This window comes from Rhinoderma darwinii, chromosome 5 (genome assembly GCF_050947455.1).
Source record: "Rhinoderma darwinii isolate aRhiDar2 chromosome 5, aRhiDar2.hap1, whole genome shotgun sequence".
Classification (NCBI taxonomy): Eukaryota; Metazoa; Chordata; class Amphibia; order Anura; family Rhinodermatidae; genus Rhinoderma; species Rhinoderma darwinii.
The window spans coordinates 294,268,481-294,289,559 of record NC_134691.1 but is presented as its reverse complement, the minus strand read 5'-3'; the positions used below and the strand labels follow the sequence as shown (position 1 = coordinate 294,289,559).

The 21,079-nt window shown below is 38.7% G+C and overlaps 1 protein-coding gene across 2 annotated transcripts in view; it reads right to left on the bottom strand.

Annotated features, from left to right (window-relative positions):
• Positions 1-506: 506 nt before the first annotated feature.
• The window catches only part of HDAC9 (histone deacetylase 9), a 407,399-nt gene continuing 386,826 nt past the window's right edge, over positions 507-21,079 (bottom strand). For both annotated transcript variants that reach the window (XM_075827302.1, XM_075827303.1), the window contains 4 exons: positions 20,458-20,662; positions 18,107-18,321; positions 8,745-8,993; positions 507-5,228 (listed from right to left, as the gene is read on the bottom strand). In XM_075827302.1, coding sequence (XP_075683417.1) covers positions 5,175-5,228; positions 8,745-8,993; positions 18,107-18,321; positions 20,458-20,662 — 723 coding nt within the window. In that variant the 3' untranslated portion in view covers positions 507-5,174. The remainder of the gene's footprint in view (positions 5,229-8,744; positions 8,994-18,106; positions 18,322-20,457; positions 20,663-21,079) is intronic.

The window sequence follows — 21,079 nt, the reverse complement described above, 5'->3', positions numbered from 1 at the left end:
GTCATGCAATTTTGAAGGTACTGATATTAGAAATAATTATTGCTATTTTTATGTACCTGTAAAATTATTCTTGTAAACACAAGTGCTAAACATGACAAAAAAGGACAAAAATATGTTATGCTAAATTTTGCATGTTTATATATAGTTATTATTATTATCATCTAACGCAAGAATATTGTTAAGAGATTTCAGTACAAATATCAGGAGAAAGAAATACAATTAAAAAAAGGACATAAACTTTATTTGTGCAAATAATAGAATAACACAAAGTAAAAATGAAACATACCAACATAATATATTTACAAAATAAAACACAAAATCACCACTAGTGGTAAAAATAAATACATTGGATTAAACTGTAAAATACACTGGTACCAGAGTAAAGTATTATTTAAATTGTATTAATCTTTAAATATTATATTATCGTGTCTCCATTTATTCAGAGAATCCAATTTTTTTTTTAATTGAACAACATAAAAATAAATATAGTTTTAAATTTCCTTTAAATCTCATTGTTATTTACACAAATCAAAAAATCTCACTTAAATAATTCCAAAATTCAAGCTTATTCAATATGAAAAAAAAAATGAATTATGAATTCAGAGATGAGCAAAATATTTTTTATAAAAAGTTGAGTTTTTGTGAGCTTGCAGGGTTTTGGAAGTGGTCTACAAAAACGTACTTAAAATCATTCGTAGACGGTTTTTTTAGCAGTAGTTTAGAACATTTGCTCATGTCTTTAATCAGAGATGTAAGTGGCGAGCATTTCATTAGTTGCAATATGTCAAACAAATTACCAAAAGTTAAAGGAAGAAGAATACGCTACGGTTTTCTAGAGAAGTAAGTAATATAATAATTTTAAAAAAAAGTTATCTGCCTACAGGAGGTTTAAAGAAACAGGAATCATAGCTGACAGAGAGTTGTATAAAACTAGATAGAAGAAGGCAAAACATATTATTAGTGCTGCTAAAACACAAAAGGAGGAAGAAATTAGCAAATCGGTTTAGGAGGGAGATAAAACCTTTTTCAGGTATATTAGTGGCAGAAAAAAGAAAAACTGTGGAATTACAAAAAATAGAAATGTGAAAAATAACTTTATTGATGGGAATAAGACTGTCGCTGAGCATTTCTATAGCTATTTTGTTCTGTATTTTCAGGAAGTAGCAATAAGTCTAGTTGTAAGAGTTTAGCTCCAGTGTTTTTGGAGCTGATGTCTTAGGTAATTTAAAGTTTAATAAGGCAATAAGTCCAGATGGCATCCACCCCAGAGTTCTTAAAGAACTCCAATTTGTGGTTGCTGCACTTCTGATTTGTTTAACCAGTCCCTTCTAACAGGTGATGTTCCTGATGATTGAAGAATGGCCAATGTTGTTGCCATCAATAAGAACGGTAGTAGAGAAGACGCCAGGAACTACAGGCCGGTTATGAAACCTCTCCTGAAAAAGACGTTAATTAACCAACTAAAGACTAACAACTTGCTGGACCCAAAACAGTATGGCTTTACTGAGGACAGATCATGTCAAACTAATCTCATTGATTTCTTTGACTATGTCACATAAGTGTTGGATAAGGGTGGTGACATGGATTTCGTCTATCTGTATTTCAGCAAAGCATTTGATACAATTCTACTTAAAGAACTCAAAATGTCATAAGTAAATAAATGAATAAATAAATTAGGAGGCACTTAAAGCGCCTAATTTGTTTAGACTCGAATAAAAAAGGAAAGTAGGGTCATGATCAGATTTTTTTCCCATAAATCAATGGTGCAAGCAGTGATAAAAAAAAAGTTTTCACCGCTTAGCAGACTTTTCTCTTCCTCCTTCCTGAACTGATCACTCTAAATTCATTGGTGAAATTCGTCTTTAGTGAGGCAGAGATAGAGACAGATTATCAGCTCAATGCTGCAGTTTATAGAGGTCCATGGAGAGTAGAGGGGGAGGTGGAAGAAGGAGCAGCTGCAGGGAGATACACATGGAGACACTGCTGTAGCTTCTAGTAAGTGTTCTAACTCACTTCAGTGCTGGATTCACAGATATACTGCTCATTACTGCTATATATTTTCCTCCATGCTGCTGCTGCTTCTGTGTTTGTGCTAGTAAGAGAGATAGAAGAGTATAATCTCTTATTATTTTTGTCTGCTGTGTATAGGAAACATTTTAGCTGTTAGTCTCGCCCTCCTCCTCTGGAGTTCAGGGATACATGACAATTAAAGATAGCTCCTGCAGAGGCGGAAAAGCGGTGCTAAATGCAGTAAACAAGTCAGATAATGGCCACAAATAGTGTTGCACCTCATGTACACACACGACTGCTTATTCTGAAAACTCACCGGAAACCACAGTTAGGCCCCACGCACATGACCGTAGAATTCGTCCACAATTGCGGACGCATTCATTTCTATTGACCACAGACACCTACTCATATATTTACGGGAAGGTGTCCGAGCCGTAGAAAGCCACCGCAAAAGATAGAACATGTCCTATCTTTTGCTTTTTACTGACCTTGCTCCCATACTGTATATGGGAGCACGGGCCGAAAATGCGGGTGGCTGTCCGCCGCCGGCCATGCCCGCAATCACGGGCAGTGATTACGGGCACAGCCGTGTGCATAGGCCTTACTCTTTAAATACAGTTCAGGAAAAAAGTGTTTTTAATAAGAAACTAAACACAAAAACAAGCAAACACAAGTCTGAAATTAGTTGGGGGAAGATCAGAAGCAATGTCAGAAAATATTATTCTACTGAAAGAGTAGTAGATGGAACAAACTTTCAGGAGATGTGGTTGGATAATTTACAGTAAGGGAATTTCAACATGCATAGGATAAACATATATCTATCCAAAGATAAAAATAAAAAGGAAATAATATAAGACTAGATGGACCATGTGTTCTTTTTATGCCGTCAATCTTCTATGTTTCTATATAAATATGTATGTCTAAGTGAACCTCATCGGGACAAAATGTATTTTTGTCTGTAACCTACAAGTTAAATGTTTGCATTCTCTACATAGCACTTCTAATTTGTGAGTAATAAATGTTACGTTTCAATGCATCTGTAGTTTGTGTTTTTTTTGTTTGTTTTTTTACTATTGGATGTAGTCTATTGGTGAATGTTTACTTTTTACATTAGCAGCTTTTTAATAAAAATAATTGGATTTTAGGTTTTAATTGTATTTACCTGCGTAGCCACTAACGTAACTGTCCATGGTTAAAGTTGATCATTTTTGGTTTCTAAAACCCTGATTGATTTTTAGCATGGCAGTTTGCATCTATAAATGTATAAACAGGTAAAAAAAAATGTCAGTACGTCACAAGTCATACTACAGAAAATAAAGTATCCCTATAAAAAGTAACACCTACTCATAAATGAGGTATACTGCATATTTTCTTTATTTATAAAACTTAAAGCAAACATGACTTGCAGGCTGTGTAGGCTAATGCAGTACTACATAAAACTTATAAAAACATAAAAATGAATGCCATCTTAAGATACTTTCTGATATATGGAAACCTTGTTGTCAACCAGAACAGTGGTGGGCAACTTTCAGACACATGTGGCCCCTTCCATCTGTATACTATACAGCGGGTTTAGTACACTGCTCAATGTATATGATCTGCTGCCATGCTGCATATTCTGCACATATATATTGCCCTATATCATACAGAAAATGGGGATTTCATTTCTCATGCTTGCAATGGAGAGGGGGCCATATATACCACTGAACTAGAACCATTTTATTTGCTTGCAAGACCATCTTTTGACAACTTGTATAATTCTTGAAGCCGACGTAACAAGTCAAGTTATTAACATAGATGAATATTAGTTTAAAAAAATCATCATAGTTCTACAATGACTTACAATCTGACTTCGCAGGACAGATATGCTTCTTGTACGAGGAGTTTATAATACTTAGAGATATTTATGATCATTTTAAAGTAAATGGTCAAGCTTGCGTCCTTAGTTCACATGCAACTCGTAACTTATTTTATTGTGCAGGTAATCAATGCATTAGAAATGAATGACTATTATTTATTTGGCCATGACATGAATTTCCATGGATACTGGTCATAATCAGGCTTAATTGTGTACCAGTCAAAATAGCAAACCTAAGCCAAAAGATACATTCTTGGCAAAACATGGGAACAATGTCTGGACTAACTGGCAGTCTGCTAATGTTATTAACAGAAGGGCTTATCGAAAGGGGTTGTCTGGTTTAGCAAACACAATTTCAAATACCCTATTCAGGAATTCTGAGTCAATGGAAATGGGTCCTCCATTTGATAATCTCATCCATTCGCCAGTGCAAAAAGTGTCTACTAAGAGTATCTCTTATTTCGCACAACCTACCACATCTATGTATTACATGGTCAGCCCATTGAATTAAATGAGAACTGTGCAATGCTTCATTTCCCCTGAGGTGGCACTGTGGGGAGATTGAACACTTGCTGCCTGGTTTATCTGCAGATTACACCTGATCGCTTGGAGTCCCAGCAGCCAGAAAACCTGTGATCAGCTTATCATCAAAGGACCCTTCTAACAAAAGCAATTATTCAAAGCAGACAATACCTTAAATTAAGGTATACATGTAACTTTTGTTATTCAAGATTAAGAAACAGACATGTAAGAAATCATGCGTTATAATGATGGCATCATACATGATAAGTAAAGGGAACATATTTTTTTTTAATGACAATAATAAATAAGCATAAATAAAGCAATTTTTATAATTGTCCCAGAAATATTCAAATATAATCTTTTTTTTTTTTCTTAGAGTTGAGGAAAATAAGGATTGTGTTATACAAGTTCTGTATAAACCAGTGTACGGAGAGTGCTCTGGTCACATGTTGATCTCTGTAACCTCATATGACTTGGGGATGTCACAAAAAGGGTACAAAATGTAAAGGCTATCATGAAAATGTCAAGTCATGCAGAAATAGTCATTGTGAAAACAGTAAATCCAAAATGAAGGCTTTTCAGGTTAAAGGTACAGGTGTAAGTGCTGGTAGAATAATCCTTTGAAGTTCTCAGTTCTATAAAAAGAAGTTATATTTGTACTTGATGTCCCAAAGTAGATGAAATCTTCAGAATGAGTGAAAGAGTTGGGACAATATATTCCAAGGAGCCTTGTGATTTTAAGGTGTGGCCATAATTTAAGAAACTGAGAAAGTGTGTCCTCCACTTAAAGAATGCGAGCAGGTTGCAAGTTCTCCTCTTGAGTGTGGAAAATACGTTGCTACACATAGAAAAAAGTGAGAAGGGATGAAATTGTTATTCTCGCTGTCATTTAAAATGAAAAATGGTGACATCATACTTTTGTCCAATGACATCACATTCTTAGGACATTAGTGGACAAAACCACTGCTGCATCAGACGTGAAGTTATACAGTATATTAACAATATCTAGAAGATCAAATCATGTGTACAAAAGGCATGGTAGACAGATTTAAAGTGTTCACTCCAGCAAATAGCACAATTTGGATCCCCAGTAATGCCTAGGACAAAGATCCTTGCACTCAAGACAGAGGTGGATCACTGCAACTAAGATTCTGATACATTTCTTCAGTTCAGAATTTCCAAGCTCAGAAGTCGATTCAAGCCAACGAGTTTTAGAGGTCATGTCAATTGGTTACAAGGATCGCTGTGTTTAAAGAATTTGTAAGAGTATTAAACCTAGATGCTGTTCTCTATCAGTGTGGCATAAAAATATGAAAATTTCAGTATTGTGCCAATGTTGTGATACACACGCACTTTAATGGATTGAACTAGTGCTGAGCTCCTACTATACAGCTCCCAGGAGGAGGGTTGAGGATCTGTTGTTTTCTGGCTTGCTTAGCTTAGACTGATGATTGCTGGGTGTCAGATTTTAATTGTCTATCATTGGCAATATTATAAGTCCCACTAATAAGTCTAAGCATGATGGTTTATTAGGAGTTTACTGTACTTTTTTGAGGGGCTATTTTTAGGATTAAATCTAAATCATCTTACTATAGTGAGGTCAATGACCTCTGTGATATAGTTCATCTATGGCTATGTTAGCATATATCATCCTTATCTATTTTCACGTTTAAGGCTTCGTTTACATCTGCGCTAGCGTCCCGTTCCATTGGAGCTTTCCGTCCGAACAGGACTCTGACTGACACAAATGGAAACCAAAGGTTTCAGTTTCTATCACCATTGATTTCATTGGTGACGGAGTCGGTGCCAATGGTTTCCGTTTGTCTACGTTGTGCAAGGGTTCCGTCGTTTTGATGGAATCAATAGCGTAGTCGACTTGTACATTGGGTGTGTTTAGTGCTGAAATATACCAAAACGTATCTGTAACCACAGGATTTAATTACATTTGTAAAGAAAATGTACCGTTTTTAGTTTCCTTCTAGAAATATATATAAAAAATAATTTGTGAGAAAGTTTATTTGAATACACACGGGGGAGAGAGAGATAAGTGCAACTGCTTCATTGTGAGCAGCGCTGCACTTGTAAGTTTAGTTTCATAAAAAAAACACAATATTTTATTTTTAAACTAATTCAAAGAGGTGTCGGCACTTGTAAAGAGAGCCGACACATAGATTAGTGCAGACCTTCTCACACTGAAGCAGCAACTTCACACATTAAACACCGATGCACACTGCAAACGTCTATACACGTGATAACTGCACGGGACATCGGCAGTTAGAAGGTATATAGCCATATGGCAGTCATAAAAGAGGTTAAAGACAATCCTTTTCATATTACAGGATTGTCATTATAGACACTCCTTATTATATTATAGTCACCGTCCGTCTCACTACACCCCCTGACAAACCGCTGATTTAGATGGGGGTAGCTTACTCTGGCCATAAATGTAGTATTACATGGCGTCCATTCAGATACATGGCCGTCCCTGTACTGTATGGACAGCTCAAGTCCGCCAGAATGGGAGCTGCTCCCCTTCTATGACCTCCTTATGCCATAATACAAAATCCATGATATTAACAAGGAGAGAGAATGTCAAGCATTGTGTGTAATGGCATTATACAGGTAGAAGACACAGGTATAAGCGATATTGATGGCACATATAATAATGAATGAAAAATATTAGGCAACAATTGAAGCAATTGCGGTGCAAATGAATTTACACATCAATGGTATCTTAGGAAAAGACAGAAAAGTTGTTGTAACAGTAAACCAATTAACCATATAGAGCTTATGTTGATAAAAATAAAAGGGGTAAAGACAGGTTTGAAGAATAACGTTTAGCCATTTTTCACTCTAACAAGTGATCTGTATCAATACTGTGAAAACCAAGGGGTAGCTTTTATTGAAGACTGAAAGAAAATGCTGTTCCTGCAACTGACATGCAACTGGTATTAACTGAATGACCAACACCCTTTGAACTCGTGGCACAAAAAGTCCTGCCCAACAAGTATCTCCTGCCTCCTACTGCAGACAATCTTTTGTGAATGGAAAGTCTAGTGGTCCCCAGTGGTGTAGCTATGGGGCACAGGTTGCATTCGTACCCAGACGCAGGTAACTTAGGCCCATTCTGCTCTGCTACATAGGAGCGCTATAAATGTTTGTGATCGTTGCAGGGGACTGGAAGAGAATTTTCATCAGGGTCAAGGAGCTTCGAGCTTCTCCACAATAAATTAATTAATGTAAAAAAGCTACAGTAAAATGCAACACACAGTGGAGCTATTTAATGTCTGCCCATGTACATCTTATAGAGCAAAATCGAACATTGATGTCCAGTCACATATGACAGATATTGACTTCATTTGGAGACAAATGGTACAGCAACATAAGGTAACATACATGTAGACTGATGCAATATAAGCATACAAGATGGATATACAGTAATGAAGAATGGAGTCAGTTATGTAGTATGAAGGATTCAATTCTTCCTGAACTGATAGTATGTCTTAACTGTTTACATGGTTATGTATAGTTCTGATATGCTGACCTATATAAATCACACTATCAAAGCTGTGCGTACAGGCTTTCCACAATAGAAGCCAGATTTCTCAAGCACTATAACTTTATACTTAAATTGAAGCTCCCCTTTGGAACCACTTGAAACCATAAATTAAGAAATATCCATGAGCATTTCTTAATAAACATCTATTACTGGAACTGCTCTTCGCTTTTTGAGTACTTCAAATTCCCTGCAGCTGTCTCCCGGCACAGTGGGCAGAACACATATTTTAATACAAATATTAGAGAGAGCTGAATTAGCAAGTTTAATATTTTTCCAAAAACACTCTGGGTAAAACTGATTTCTGTATTATGCCTAGTGTAGGGTTTGAGATGGATGTGTATGAAACAAAGGGATTTAAAAAACACCAAACAGAGAATCCCTGTGTCATGCACCGCCCCCTCAGGCCCTGTACTATTCAACTATATCTGGAGTGTTCCTTTAAATGTTTAAGTAGAAACATTTTGACAATGTGCCTAAGTACATTTAAATTATATTAGTTTGTGCCCTCTAAATTGTTCTTTACAACAGATATATAAAGATCCTACGCTTAATTTTACATTGTGTGTGTCTAGTGCTAAAATATACTAAAACATATCTGTAACCTCAAGGTTTAATTATATTTGTAAAGAAAATGTACCGTTTTTAGTTTCCTTCTAGAAATATATATAAAAAATTTTTGGGGAGAAGGTTTATTTGAATAATGGTAACTCGCAATGGTTTTCATTTTCTTAGCCAGTCCCAAGTTCAAAAGAGGACTTTAATAACAAATCTTGGTGTAAAATCTTTGCCTGTTACCTGTTGTACAAAGGCTGATTTTGGATTAGGTTCAGGATATGTTTGAATTTCTTCGTCACTGTCTGGTGGTTCCTCTTTCACCTTCACGGACTTGAGGTGGTGAGTTCTGAGATCAGTACTGCTATAACTTCTTATGTTTCCAGTGGATGAAACCCTTTCTTCTTGCATTGTATAATCACCGTGTTCTTCTTCGGATTCTTCCAGTTGGCTTCCGGGTTGGCGAAGTTGTTCAATTGATTTGGAAAGCATCTTCAAAAGATAAAGTGATCATGTTAATATCAATCAAATATTTTTTTTGTTTATTTAACCTGTAAGAATGTTTGTAGGTAGTCTATCAACATAAGTGTAGCTCTTGAGGCAGTTGGTAGTTTTTGACCAAAACAAAGTGTCTCAAATACATAAGTGTCAAATATGGCCAACTTTATGGTCTGCCACAGTGTCTCAAATAGATAAGTGTCAAATATGGCAAACTATATGGTCTGCCACAATTAACGGATTTCATTATGTTTTTCAGTGCAGCTAATACCAAGACATATTCAACAGTTACACAACTAATCATCTCTTTATGCAGCCAAAGATACTACCACAGTCTAACCAGCACATTTAGGTATGGGCAGAACTTTTCCATAGACAGAGGTAACAACAGTTGCCCTTCTCTACCAGCTTGTAGCTGGAGAAATTAAGCTAAGAAAATGATATTAAGTAGATTCGGAAAAAGCAATGCCCAGATATGTTAACCTAATTCCTTCAAAACACATATTTGTTATAAATCCAGTGAGGTTTTACTGATGGTCCAGCTTCCTTTCCTATATTAACAGTATATAGAAAAGTCTGTAAAGGCCAAATCACAGAATGGCAGCATATACACTCCTCAACATTAAAAAGGTCAAGACGTAAGGTTATGCAAATTAAGGAAGTAGCAGGTGTCGCTAAGATCTGCAAATGATCAAGCACCTCGCTCCAATCTGTGGCGTTTGTGAGGGGCATAAAAGCCAGATTGAAGCACAGTTTTTTTAGCCACATGAAACCTCAAAAATCAGATCAAGTGGTGTGGGATGATTGTGCGATGCCTCCTGTTTGTCAAAGTGCCACTTCTCTCAAAGGCTATCATGGTGCACAGCAAGACGGCATTGTTTCCGGACGTGTCTGCCATCGAGCACATCTGGGATGTCATTGGTTGGCAATCCCAGATTGACTATTTGCGTGCCCAAGTGCATTCAGCGTGACATAACATTCCACAGGCAACCATTAATAACTTCATTGATAGCATGCCAAGGCGTGTAAGTGCGTACATTTCTTCACGTGGCGCTCATACATAATACTGAATAAATCAAGATGTTTGGAATATTTTGTTTCCATTTTTTATCATTTGCATATCATTAACATGTCTATCAATCCTGTGATTTCCACAATTCCAAAACTTTTGCTTCTTGGTGTTGCAATTTCAATGTTGAGGAGTGTATCTGGGAATCCACCATATAGGTGGATTCAGATAAGTAATGGCAGACTGCAATCTAAAATAAAGTTGTAATGTACTTGATCTTGAGTCCACCACTGTATGGACAGCTTGTGTTTGTTTTTACAAGCTCACCCATACAACTGATTCTCTGATCTCTATGTAGGCTGCTTGTTCATATAGTGAACTGTATGGCCAAGCTTATATAAATTGTTTTAGCTCATGGACTGCAATTGTAAATAAAATATATTGCAAAAATATTTCAGTTTGAGTGTTCAGTTCACTATGCAGCAAATACTAACGTCATGGATGCCCTTAAAGTGCAGTGAAAGAGTTAACACAATAGTCTCTGGGACGGGTAACAAAAAAAAAAGAAACGTTTTAATAGGAAACAGCTATGCCAAGGGTTATCTGCTCATTTCTCACATAACAGGCTTTGAAGTTGGTATTACAGTGCAGAACAGACGGTACTTAAGTGTGGTTTGGGGATGGACTGTGTTTTTCTCTTGACGTCTAGCAAACGAGTGAATTGTAATGATGACGCCTTGTTAAAAAAAAGATAAACCAAAACAATTATCCTCACCAAATACATGTATTGTGCTTTATACCACCAATTGCTTTTATTACATTTAAAAATGGTATCTATCTATCTATCTATCCATCCTTTATATATATATATATATATATATATATATATATATATATATATATATATATATATATATATATATATATAGTATATATGTTCATGGTTCAAAAATTGTGTATATGGTTAAAAAATTGTGATTTGTGACCTTTCACCTCACATTGCCTAATAAACCAGAGAATTCCCAAACATTTAGACCCCTCTTTGAAAATGTGCTAAAATCAATGCAGGGGCATACCTATAGGGGATGCAGAGGCAGAGGCTGAATTCGAACCTGGGCTCCACGTCCAGATTGGACCCACGGCCACTTTGCCACATAAGGTAGTAAATTGTGTTTTATTGTCTGTACTGCAACATTACTGTTATTATCCTTCTACTGTGATATAACTGTGTGCCTTCATTTTTCGTTTTATTACTTGTTTATTACCCCTGTGCTGTGACATCACTGCCTTAATTATCTCTGTACTGTGACATCACTGTGTTTGTTAAATCTGTTGTAATGACGGGGAAGGGAAACAGACAGGTGAGCCCTAATCTACCCGCCACTCAGTCCCTGCCTACATGCAATGGCCCGCCCTAGGCGACGGCGTACAACTGGGCGACGGTCCCTACGGTCAATAAGTGCACGACGGACAAACAGACATGGGTACACAGAAGCTAAGGGAAATGGGGCAGTTGCCCACGGCAACACCGTGAGCAACAAGAGAAGTGAACGAGCCGAGTCAAACCAGGAGTGTACGAGGTACCAAACGCAGAGCAGGAGAGTAGTGAACGAGCCGAGTCAAACCAGGAGTGTACGAGGTACCAAACGCAGAGCAGGAGAGTAGTCAGTAAGCCAGGGTCAATATGAAGCAGGGACAAATAGTTCAAGCAGCAGCAGCAGCAGAGCCAGGAAACAGGAGAATCACAGGCAAAGGAGGAGCAGGAAGTGAAGGTATAAATAGACAGAGGGCAGGAGCTAGCTCCGTCTGGCCAGGCTGTTATAGGCTCTCCCACTCCTCAGCCTCCCAGCCTGATTGGTAGAAGGAGGGGGTCACTCGATCAGACTTAGGAGCAGGTGCAGACTGACTAACCACGGGCGTCGACACAGAAGCTGTGTCTGGCAGATCCTTTACGGGCCTGAGGAGAGGACTTGGGTACCCGCCCGGGATGTTCACACTGCAGTATTGCTCAGGAGGTTCCATCTTCGGTTCCCCAATAAGCCAGGTCCACCTAGAAAGGGTCCAGTGGCCCCTCATAAAAGGGGGGGGGGGTACTGTAAAGGATCTGCCAGACACAGCTTCTGTGTCGATGCCCGTGGTTAGTCAGTCTGCACCTGCTCCTAAGTCTGATCGAGTGACCCCTCCTTCTACCCATCAGGCTGGGAGGCTGAGGAGTGGGAGAGCCTATCACAGCCTGGCCAGACGGAGCTAGCTCCCGCCCTCTGTCTATTTATACCTTCACTTCCTGCTCCTCCTTTGCCTGTGATTCTCCTGCTCTGCGTTTGGTACCTCGTACACTCCTGGTTTGACTTGGCTCGTTCACTCCTCAGCCTCCCAGCCTGATTGGTAGAAGGAGGGGTCACTCGATCAGACTTAGGACCAGGTGCAGACTGACTAACCACGGGCGTCGACACAGAAGCTGTGTCTGGCAGATCCTTTACATCTGTACTGTGACATCAGTGTGACTATTATTTGTGTACTGTTACTTTACTTTGATCATTACTCCCGTGTTGTGACATCACTATGTTTATTATTACTATTATTACTATTTATTATTTCTGTACATTATTATCTCTCACCACTGTCTTTATGATCCTTGTGCATGTATATTACTGTGTTTATTATACCTGTACTGTTACATCACTGTTTGTATTATCCTTGTCCTGTGACTTTACTGACTAAACTGTACGATTCAATGTGATATCACTGTAGTTGTTATACCTGTGATGTAATATTATTGGGTTTATTATCCAGGTTTGGTGACATAACATAACTCTGTACATTTTCAGGGTTGTAAGTATATAACATGCAGAAATTATCATTGCATCTGAAAACTGGTGCCAGAGGCGGCCCAACCACTCCTCTGTCACATTAGAGAAGACCAGTTCTATTGATTCAAGACAAATTTGCAGGGGAAACTGTTACAGATTTTGTATCAGGTCCCAGGAACGTGAAGTTACACGTCTGATCCAATGTTATTTTGGAAGTAATAAATTGTCTTTCATTAGTCAGTCAAAATGTTTTCCCCTATTAGAACAAATTTTTAACTATATTGTTTTGAATATACAACCTTTTAAACCTTGAAAACCTTTCTCCCTAGATCCTACATGTAGTGGAAAAGACTGCACAGATGTCCATGCTCGCTACTAACTCACAGTAAATGAGTATATCATCAGGTGTAAACAGAAATGAGGGTGCTCATAACAGAACTACACCCCCAATCAATTTTGGTTCATGACACCATCACATATCTTTGTAAAGGAGATGCATTTCTGCCCCTCCCCTATGGAAAAGAAGAAGAAGAAGAAGAAGAAGAACTCTTTGCAGATTTGTCCAAGAAGAAGAGAAATTGGTTGACCAGTGCTGGAGCCCCTTCTTCATAGTTCCCACAACAGTTGAATAGTTTGCCTCTATGAATCCACCCTTGATTGATGTTGAATTTAGCACCTGTACCATAAGTAACATAATAAAACTGGAAAATCGCTCTGATGTTTCAGAATAAATAAAGTTTGGGAAAAGTGTGATCGCTAAGCTACAAGAAAAAAGCAACAGTTCCCCACACAGAAATGAATTCAATCTGACAGGAATCTGCCTTCCAAATAGAAAAGCGCAGTTCAGATTTCCAAACATTAATATTTAAAATACTGAGTCAAAGTATTTCCACCCACACTCAGATGGAATGTCACAATTTGCATTGCAGGCACAGTTTTCAAGGTGCTTTACATAGAGTGTGTCCCATAGGTAAAATATCCACTATGTCTTTATATGCCCTACACTGTCAAAATCCTAAGTGACATGCTGTGATTTCAGAATGTAAAATAAAGATAATTATGAAAAGGTTATTTTCAAAACTTTCCTAAAGTCAGCCCACGAGAATTCAGATTTTTGAAAACGAAAACGTCGGAAAATTCTAGTTGTCAAAACTATTTCTAATCCTATTTATTTGTTTGCGCCTGTTCTGTTTCTGTTCAGTGTAGAGTAAAATTGGATAGAAAATCTTAACCTATTGAATTTAAAATATATTCTTAAAACTCAAAAGACTGAATTCACTGAACAGTTGCTCAGTTTGGTAAATAATATAAGCTAAAGATTTCATTCTAGTGGTAAAATATATTTAGTCTTTAAGTCACGTCAACATCTAATGCAATCAAGACAATGCAGGTTTATCCGGCTCCCTCTAGTGGGGAAAACACTTTGAACTCCTATCAAGTTTTTCTTGTACAGCATAGAATATACATTAACCTATTAAGGACGCAGCCTAGTTTGGGATTTAAGGACGAAGCAATTTTTTTCTCTGCATTCAAAAGTGCTAAACTTTTTGATTTTCAATGTACTGGTGTAAGGTTTGCACTAATCTGTATTTAGAGCATCCAATTGCAGCGGAAAAACTCCAACAAGTCCAATTTTTTAATTTTTTAGTCAGTTTTATTTTATATTCGTGGGGGCTAGTTTTTTGGTAGGTAGTTCTCATCTGTACCTTTTAGGGTACATACGACTTTTTGATTACTTTATATTCATGTTTTTAGGAGGTAGGATGAACAAATAATATCCAGCTTGGCAATGTTTTTAGGTTATTTTTTTTACAGTGTTCACCATGAAGGATAAATAACATTTTATACTACAGGTTGTTATGTATGCAGCAATACCAATTATGTGTAAAAATGTTTCATTATTTTTATTATTTTTCAATAACAAACCATTGTTTAAGGGGAATTTTTTTTTTTTTTTCTGTAAACTTTGACTCTTTGTAAAAAAAAAAAGACATTGTTAATTTAATCAGCAATCTACAATTGAGTTGCGAGGGTGCCGATGGAATTTTAGTGGATCCTCTTACTTCTGTAAAATCATTTATGGGTGCCGTGGTCAGTATTGACCGCGGCATCTGAGGGATTCAACAGCCGAGATTGGTTGGAATTGTTGTTGTGGCTTTTAGATCTTATGGATAATCCTTTCCAGCTAGTTATTTGACGTAATAAAAGTCGAGTCTCTTAGATAAAACATTGCCTTAAACTTTAGTGCTACTTTTCATTGAGGGGCTATGGACCTTGCTCTTGCCATGGACCCTCATACACTGCTTAAATGGTCAGTGTACCCGTGGACTACTGTAAACAGAACCGTTATTTTGCTGTTGTGCTCCCACAGGTACATTTAGAGAGTCTAAGGCTTGTTTGGGCCATACAGTAAAACATATATATATACACAACAAAAAAAAGTATGCAAATATGTGCATTGTTAGTCGTATACTTATGTATTTTCCGGTTCTATTTAACAGATCCAGCAATAAAAGTATGTGTTTAGTATAGTATCGGTATATACTCAAATGCATTTAACCGCTCAGATTCTTTTTTTAGTGAAATATGTTTTTTGTTTGTTTTCAGATGAATTCTGCAAACATATGCTATATGTTTAAGATGCAGTCACCTCCTTTTTACTGTTGTGCCAAAAAGCATAGCAGGCTACTCTATTAGGTACCTTAAAAAGAAAAACAATATCCAGAAATTAAGCCCGTCCAAAAGGACACACATTAGGCATATATTTGATCAGGGCCGACTGCCGATCTGGGAATTCTGGCAAATGCCAGACAGGCCAGTGTCTACAATGGGGCACTCTTGTCTTCATCCCTGTCAAGCTTCTGTAATTCCTTTCCCTCCCACTTCCTGACAGCTATGGCAAAATTAGACCTTATTCACACGACAGGGTTTCCCGGCCGTGCGACGGCCGTTCATAAAATGGCAGTCACACGGCCGCAGTAGGAACAATAGACCCCTAATGGGGCTATTCACACGACCGATTTTTTGACGGCGCGGGAAACACGGCCGTCAAAAGATGGGACATGCCCTATTTTCAGCCGTTCACCCGGCCATCACTTGAATGTGCTCCAAGTAACGGCCGTATCTTCCGTCGCTCTCTCCTCCTTCTCCCCACAGTGCGAAATGCACATGAGGAGGAGGAGGAAGGTATTTTTTTGCTCCCTGTAGGAGCCGAAACCCCAATCCGCGGCCACAGCTTCTGCAGTGCTATGGCCAGGGATTGGGGATTCCACTCCAGTAGAAGTCTGTGACTTCACTGTGTCCATATATGAACACAGTGACGTCATATGCACAGTGACGTCACTGATTTTTGAAGCGGAATCCCCGGCGATGTGGCCGGGGATTCCGCTCCAGCAGAAGTCCCTGCCTTCACTGTCCATATATGGACACAGTGATGTCAGGGACTTCTGAAGCGGACTCCCCACCGCTGTGGCCGGGGATTCTGATGCAGGAGAAGTCCCTCACATCACTGTCCATATATGGACAGTGAAGTGTGGAACTTCTCCTGGAGCCGTCCCCTACAGGAAAGTAGGGGGGTGCCATCAATGGGGGGGTGACTATGTACAAGGGGGCTGTGTAGCACTACCTACAGGAGGGCTGTGTGGCATTGCTTACAGGAGGGCTGTGTGGCATTACCTACAGGGGGCTGTGTGGCACTACCTACAAAGGGATCTGTGTGGCACTACCTATAAGGTGGTCTGTGTGGCACTACCTACAAGGGGGGCTGTGTGGCATTGCTTACAGGAGGGCTGTGTGGTATTACCTACAGGGGGCTGTGTGGCACTATCTACAAGGGTGTCTGTGTGGCACTACCTACAAGGGGGTCTGTGTGGCATTACCTACAAGGGGGCTGTGAGGCATTACCTACAGGGGGGCTGTGGCATTATCTACAGAGGGACGTGTGTGGCAAAAAATTGACAAATGAAATTAATTTGATTTTAAAACGGGCAGGGAAAAAAACAGATGCAAAACGGGTCAAAATCGGCCATTAAAAACGGCAACACGGCCCGGAACGGAATCGAAACGGATACAAAACGGCCAGGAAAAATGGCCCAAATCGGCCGACACTCGGACCCTGTCGTGTGAATAAGGCCTTAGTTGCCATGACTACAACTGGGAACGAGATGAAAGATAGGATGTCAGGGCTGAATAACTTTATTACTGACATCATACAGTATATGATTTACCAGATATAAATGGCAAGTCACGCCCCCAAAACCACACCCCTTTTTTAACCACGTACAATCTTTTTGGTGGAAAATCCGGTAAGTAGGCCTGTGTGCTCTTCGATGCCAGGGATGAATTTTAGTCCCAGTCTGGCTCTGTATTTGATCCATAGAAATCTATGGGAGCAGTACATTATAGCATACATTTATATACTTTTTTTTTTACAGATAAGCATATACGTCAGCCCCATGGACCAAAATGGTATTGTATTATAGAGTTGCTCATAATTATAATAATTGTATCCATATTTTCTTCAGAAGTATGTCAATATAAATTTGGATTAAAGTGTAGAAAAACTTTTGACAAACTTCTGACATGTCATAGTGACATTTCAGAAGTTTGGATTGGTGGGGTTCCGAGCACTGAGACCGCCGCCAATCGCTAGAACGAAGCAGCTGAAGCCCTCAGCCGCTTCGTGTCTGTTCGGCTTTTTCCTGAAAGCAGATGTATCGGTGTACGGACTCATAGACTTTCTATTAAGTCCGTACACTGATACATTTATTTCCAGAAAAAGCCGAACAGACCCGAAGCGGCTGAGCGCTTCAGCTGCTTCGTTCTAGCGATTGGTGGGCGTCTCAGTACTCGGACCCCCTCCAAATCCAAACTTCTGACATGTCACTATGACATGTCAGAAGTTTGTCAAATGTTTAGCTAAACATTAATCTCTGCCCTTTGTCAGTACTTTTTCATATACCATATTTCAGCCATATTTTCTCCTATTGTCCAGGCACCAATACAGATCACACACTGACATAACTTAAAAAAATATATGAATCAAAATAAGGGGCTGCAACAATAACCGCGACATCCTGTTCTGGTATGGTGAATTGGGAGGGCATCCATTAACACCAACATGGGGCCCCATTCTGACTTTTGCTACGGGGCCCCTTCTGCTTTACGGACCTTGCTGGTATCGGTACTGTATCTTTTGGATATAATGTAAATGATTTACAACATAGAAAGAACAAGGTTATTATCCCAGTACAAGAGGTTTCTTGTGTATATAATATAAACTTTCTCACTTTGTTCATCTGAATCTGCTGCTGATACTTTTTTTGCTTCTCCAGGAATTGCTGATGCTGCTGCTGAATGACAAGCTGCGCCAGGGTATTCTGAGGAAGGGGGGCAGACTGCGTCCTGTGCAGGGGTCTGTGACGAGGAAGTTTGTGAACCACCCTTCCAGCCGGTGAAACTCTATCTTTTGATCCTAGAGGGGTCTGGAGTATCTGAGCGCCACCTGAGGAGTCAGTGAGAAAGAGAACAGTTTTTATTTTTTAAATGATTAGAGCAGAATTATGACTATACAGGGAAGGTTAATACAATATTACACTATAATAATACTCAGGACCTGGCTGTTCACGCTAATAGGATCATGATGTTTATGGCAGAATGAAGCTGACCAAGAGATGCTCCGCTGACTGGGAGTAGTAGTGTCACCTCATTTGACGATGACGTCTCTCTACTGATGCACTTTACACTGCTGTCCATCTTTGGGTCCCTATATTTGCTTGCAGGCAGTGAGCTGTCGAGTGCTTGTACACTACCAAACTATACTACCCAAATTGTAGGCTTGGGTTTTACAATAATACAAATTATAATAGTAATGTTTATTCGTGCAGTGAAATTAATTTAGCAGCAGATAATCTAAAAAGGCTCATAATCCGACATTTGCAAAAAAGTTATAGTTGCATATTGTAGCATTTTAACATATTATTTGGGGCTTCCTACCGTTACAGGTAGGTTATATAGACTTTTTTGGCTGTACGATTATCCAGAATATCAGGTTTCACTAATGCTGAATTAACTCACTGCCGCCCTGGAAGCCAGCTAGTGCATTCACAGCGCTGTGATCGCAGGGTTGCAGCATTTGTGCCCCCCACATTCACTAGTGGGGCTGCTGTAAATTAGCAGTCACCATCCCACGGCAACGGGTGTCTACAGAGAAGACTCAGATCCTGCCCGTTTAACCCTTGTGATGTTGCGATCAATAACTATTGTGCCATCACAATGGAGGGGGACTCCCTTTGCCCTCTGATCGTCAGCTATATCGATAGCAATTGCAGGGGCTAACAGTTCATTAGTAAACTAGTGAAATACTTGTCCCTTGTGGGACAAAACATTTTAATACATTTTAGAGAAAGAAAAAAAAAGAAACAACATGCACACGAAAAATAAAAAATATTATTTATAAGATTATTTTAAAAATATTATTAAATAAAAATCATCAATCATAACAAAAATATATCAATTATTTAACCACTTAATACTTACAACCCATAAAATAAATTGAAAACATAACTAAGAATTTTTGGAGAAAGACAAGAAAAAAAAGCCACAGAAATAAACTCTCACACGGCAACGTCAGCGAACAATGAGCTGCTTCCTAAAGGGCAAAATGATTCCCATTAAAGGATTTTCATTGTACCGGTATAGGCCTTGCTTATCTATGTGTTTCTACTAATTACTTGTCGCTAGGATTCGTTTGTTTGTTTTTTTGCTTTCAGGTGCATGTTAGCATGGGTGACACTTCTAATGACAAGGAGCATATCCAGATCTAACTATCTAATCACATGGTATTGAGAAGATCAGCATGGGTCTATGAGCTGGGTCCCCCACAGATTGCCAGAGCATAGGGGATTTTGGCATTTGGCTATATCAAAAACTCCATTAGTGATAGAAATTACTGAAATCTGTAGGTCCGCTACAGATCAGCTCAACGTCACCAATGATAACTTCTAGAATATCTCAATAACCTGTTAGAAGGCAGGTACAACCAGAGCTTCACTTGAAAAGCAAAAATGATGTATCCTGAGTAGTCTTGCCCTATATAAGTTGGACATTTGTTCATATTTAAGGATATACAGATAAAAAACTTAAATTAAATTTAAAACAAATATTGCCATGTTTCCTTGGTGGGGCACCTAGTGAGTGATTGTCTAGTAAATAAAAGGGGTATAGTAGGGGGTAAAGTTACGTGTTCTGCTGTATAGACAAAGACGTTGATCCCAATGAGGTACAAACCCTTCTCGAAGGAGACTAAAGTGTTAACACTCTCATATAAGACACTTGTGTTACCTCTTGTGTTATATTGTGGCTGCATTACAGAATCTGAGTCCTGGTTCTCTATTCTTACTGAATCATTTTACCGTAGCACTGATAACACTACAACCATACAAAACGACAGCTGCTCAGATAAAAATACTTCAGATAAGCAGTGTATCTTTTGTGAACATATTATATGTTTCGGGCCTTTTAACAAACTGCTAATAGTAAGATGCAGACTTCTTCGGAGCAGATTTTTTTTAATGTATTTTATATCGGTCATTGCCAGAGTTAACATAACCTGAAATCTCTCATTGATTCTCATTATTACCTGTGGCTAACATCTTCTGTTGCCGAATTTGTTCTTTGAGCAGTAAGTGTTGAAGTAAGGCCTGGTGGCTGCTGTTGGTCTTGCCCTCCAGGGTCGTGTGAGCTGAAGATACAGGCAGGGCTCCAGCGTACTGTCCGGGGAGCGATACCCCCTGCCTGGGTGCTTGAAGCTCGTTCTTTTGTTTTTCTTTTAATGAAGATGAGGCCTGAAGCACAAAATCAGTGAATTATTCTAATCCCATTACATGGATGTTAGGATACAAGCATACTACTATTCACCGGTAATGAATACGTGACTGTATCTTAATTGAAATACGTGAAAGGATACAGACGACCTGGATTCTCAACAGATCCCCTTGAGTTCAATGAGATCTATATAAATCCCTCAGCAGTACGCTCCCTATAGAAATAATTATGGGGGGAGTAAGAAATTCTGTATTGAAGAAACAGACCTCCAATCACTAGATAAAGCATCAAAGTAAAAAGCATAAAGAAAAACTCAAATTTTTCATTTGACCGATGCTCAAGTACTTTGTGTTAACAATGGTTTATCAAGGTTCAGATTAACTCATTTTCTATATGGAATTGTTGTATTACATGTCAGCCATTCAAATGAATGGCCT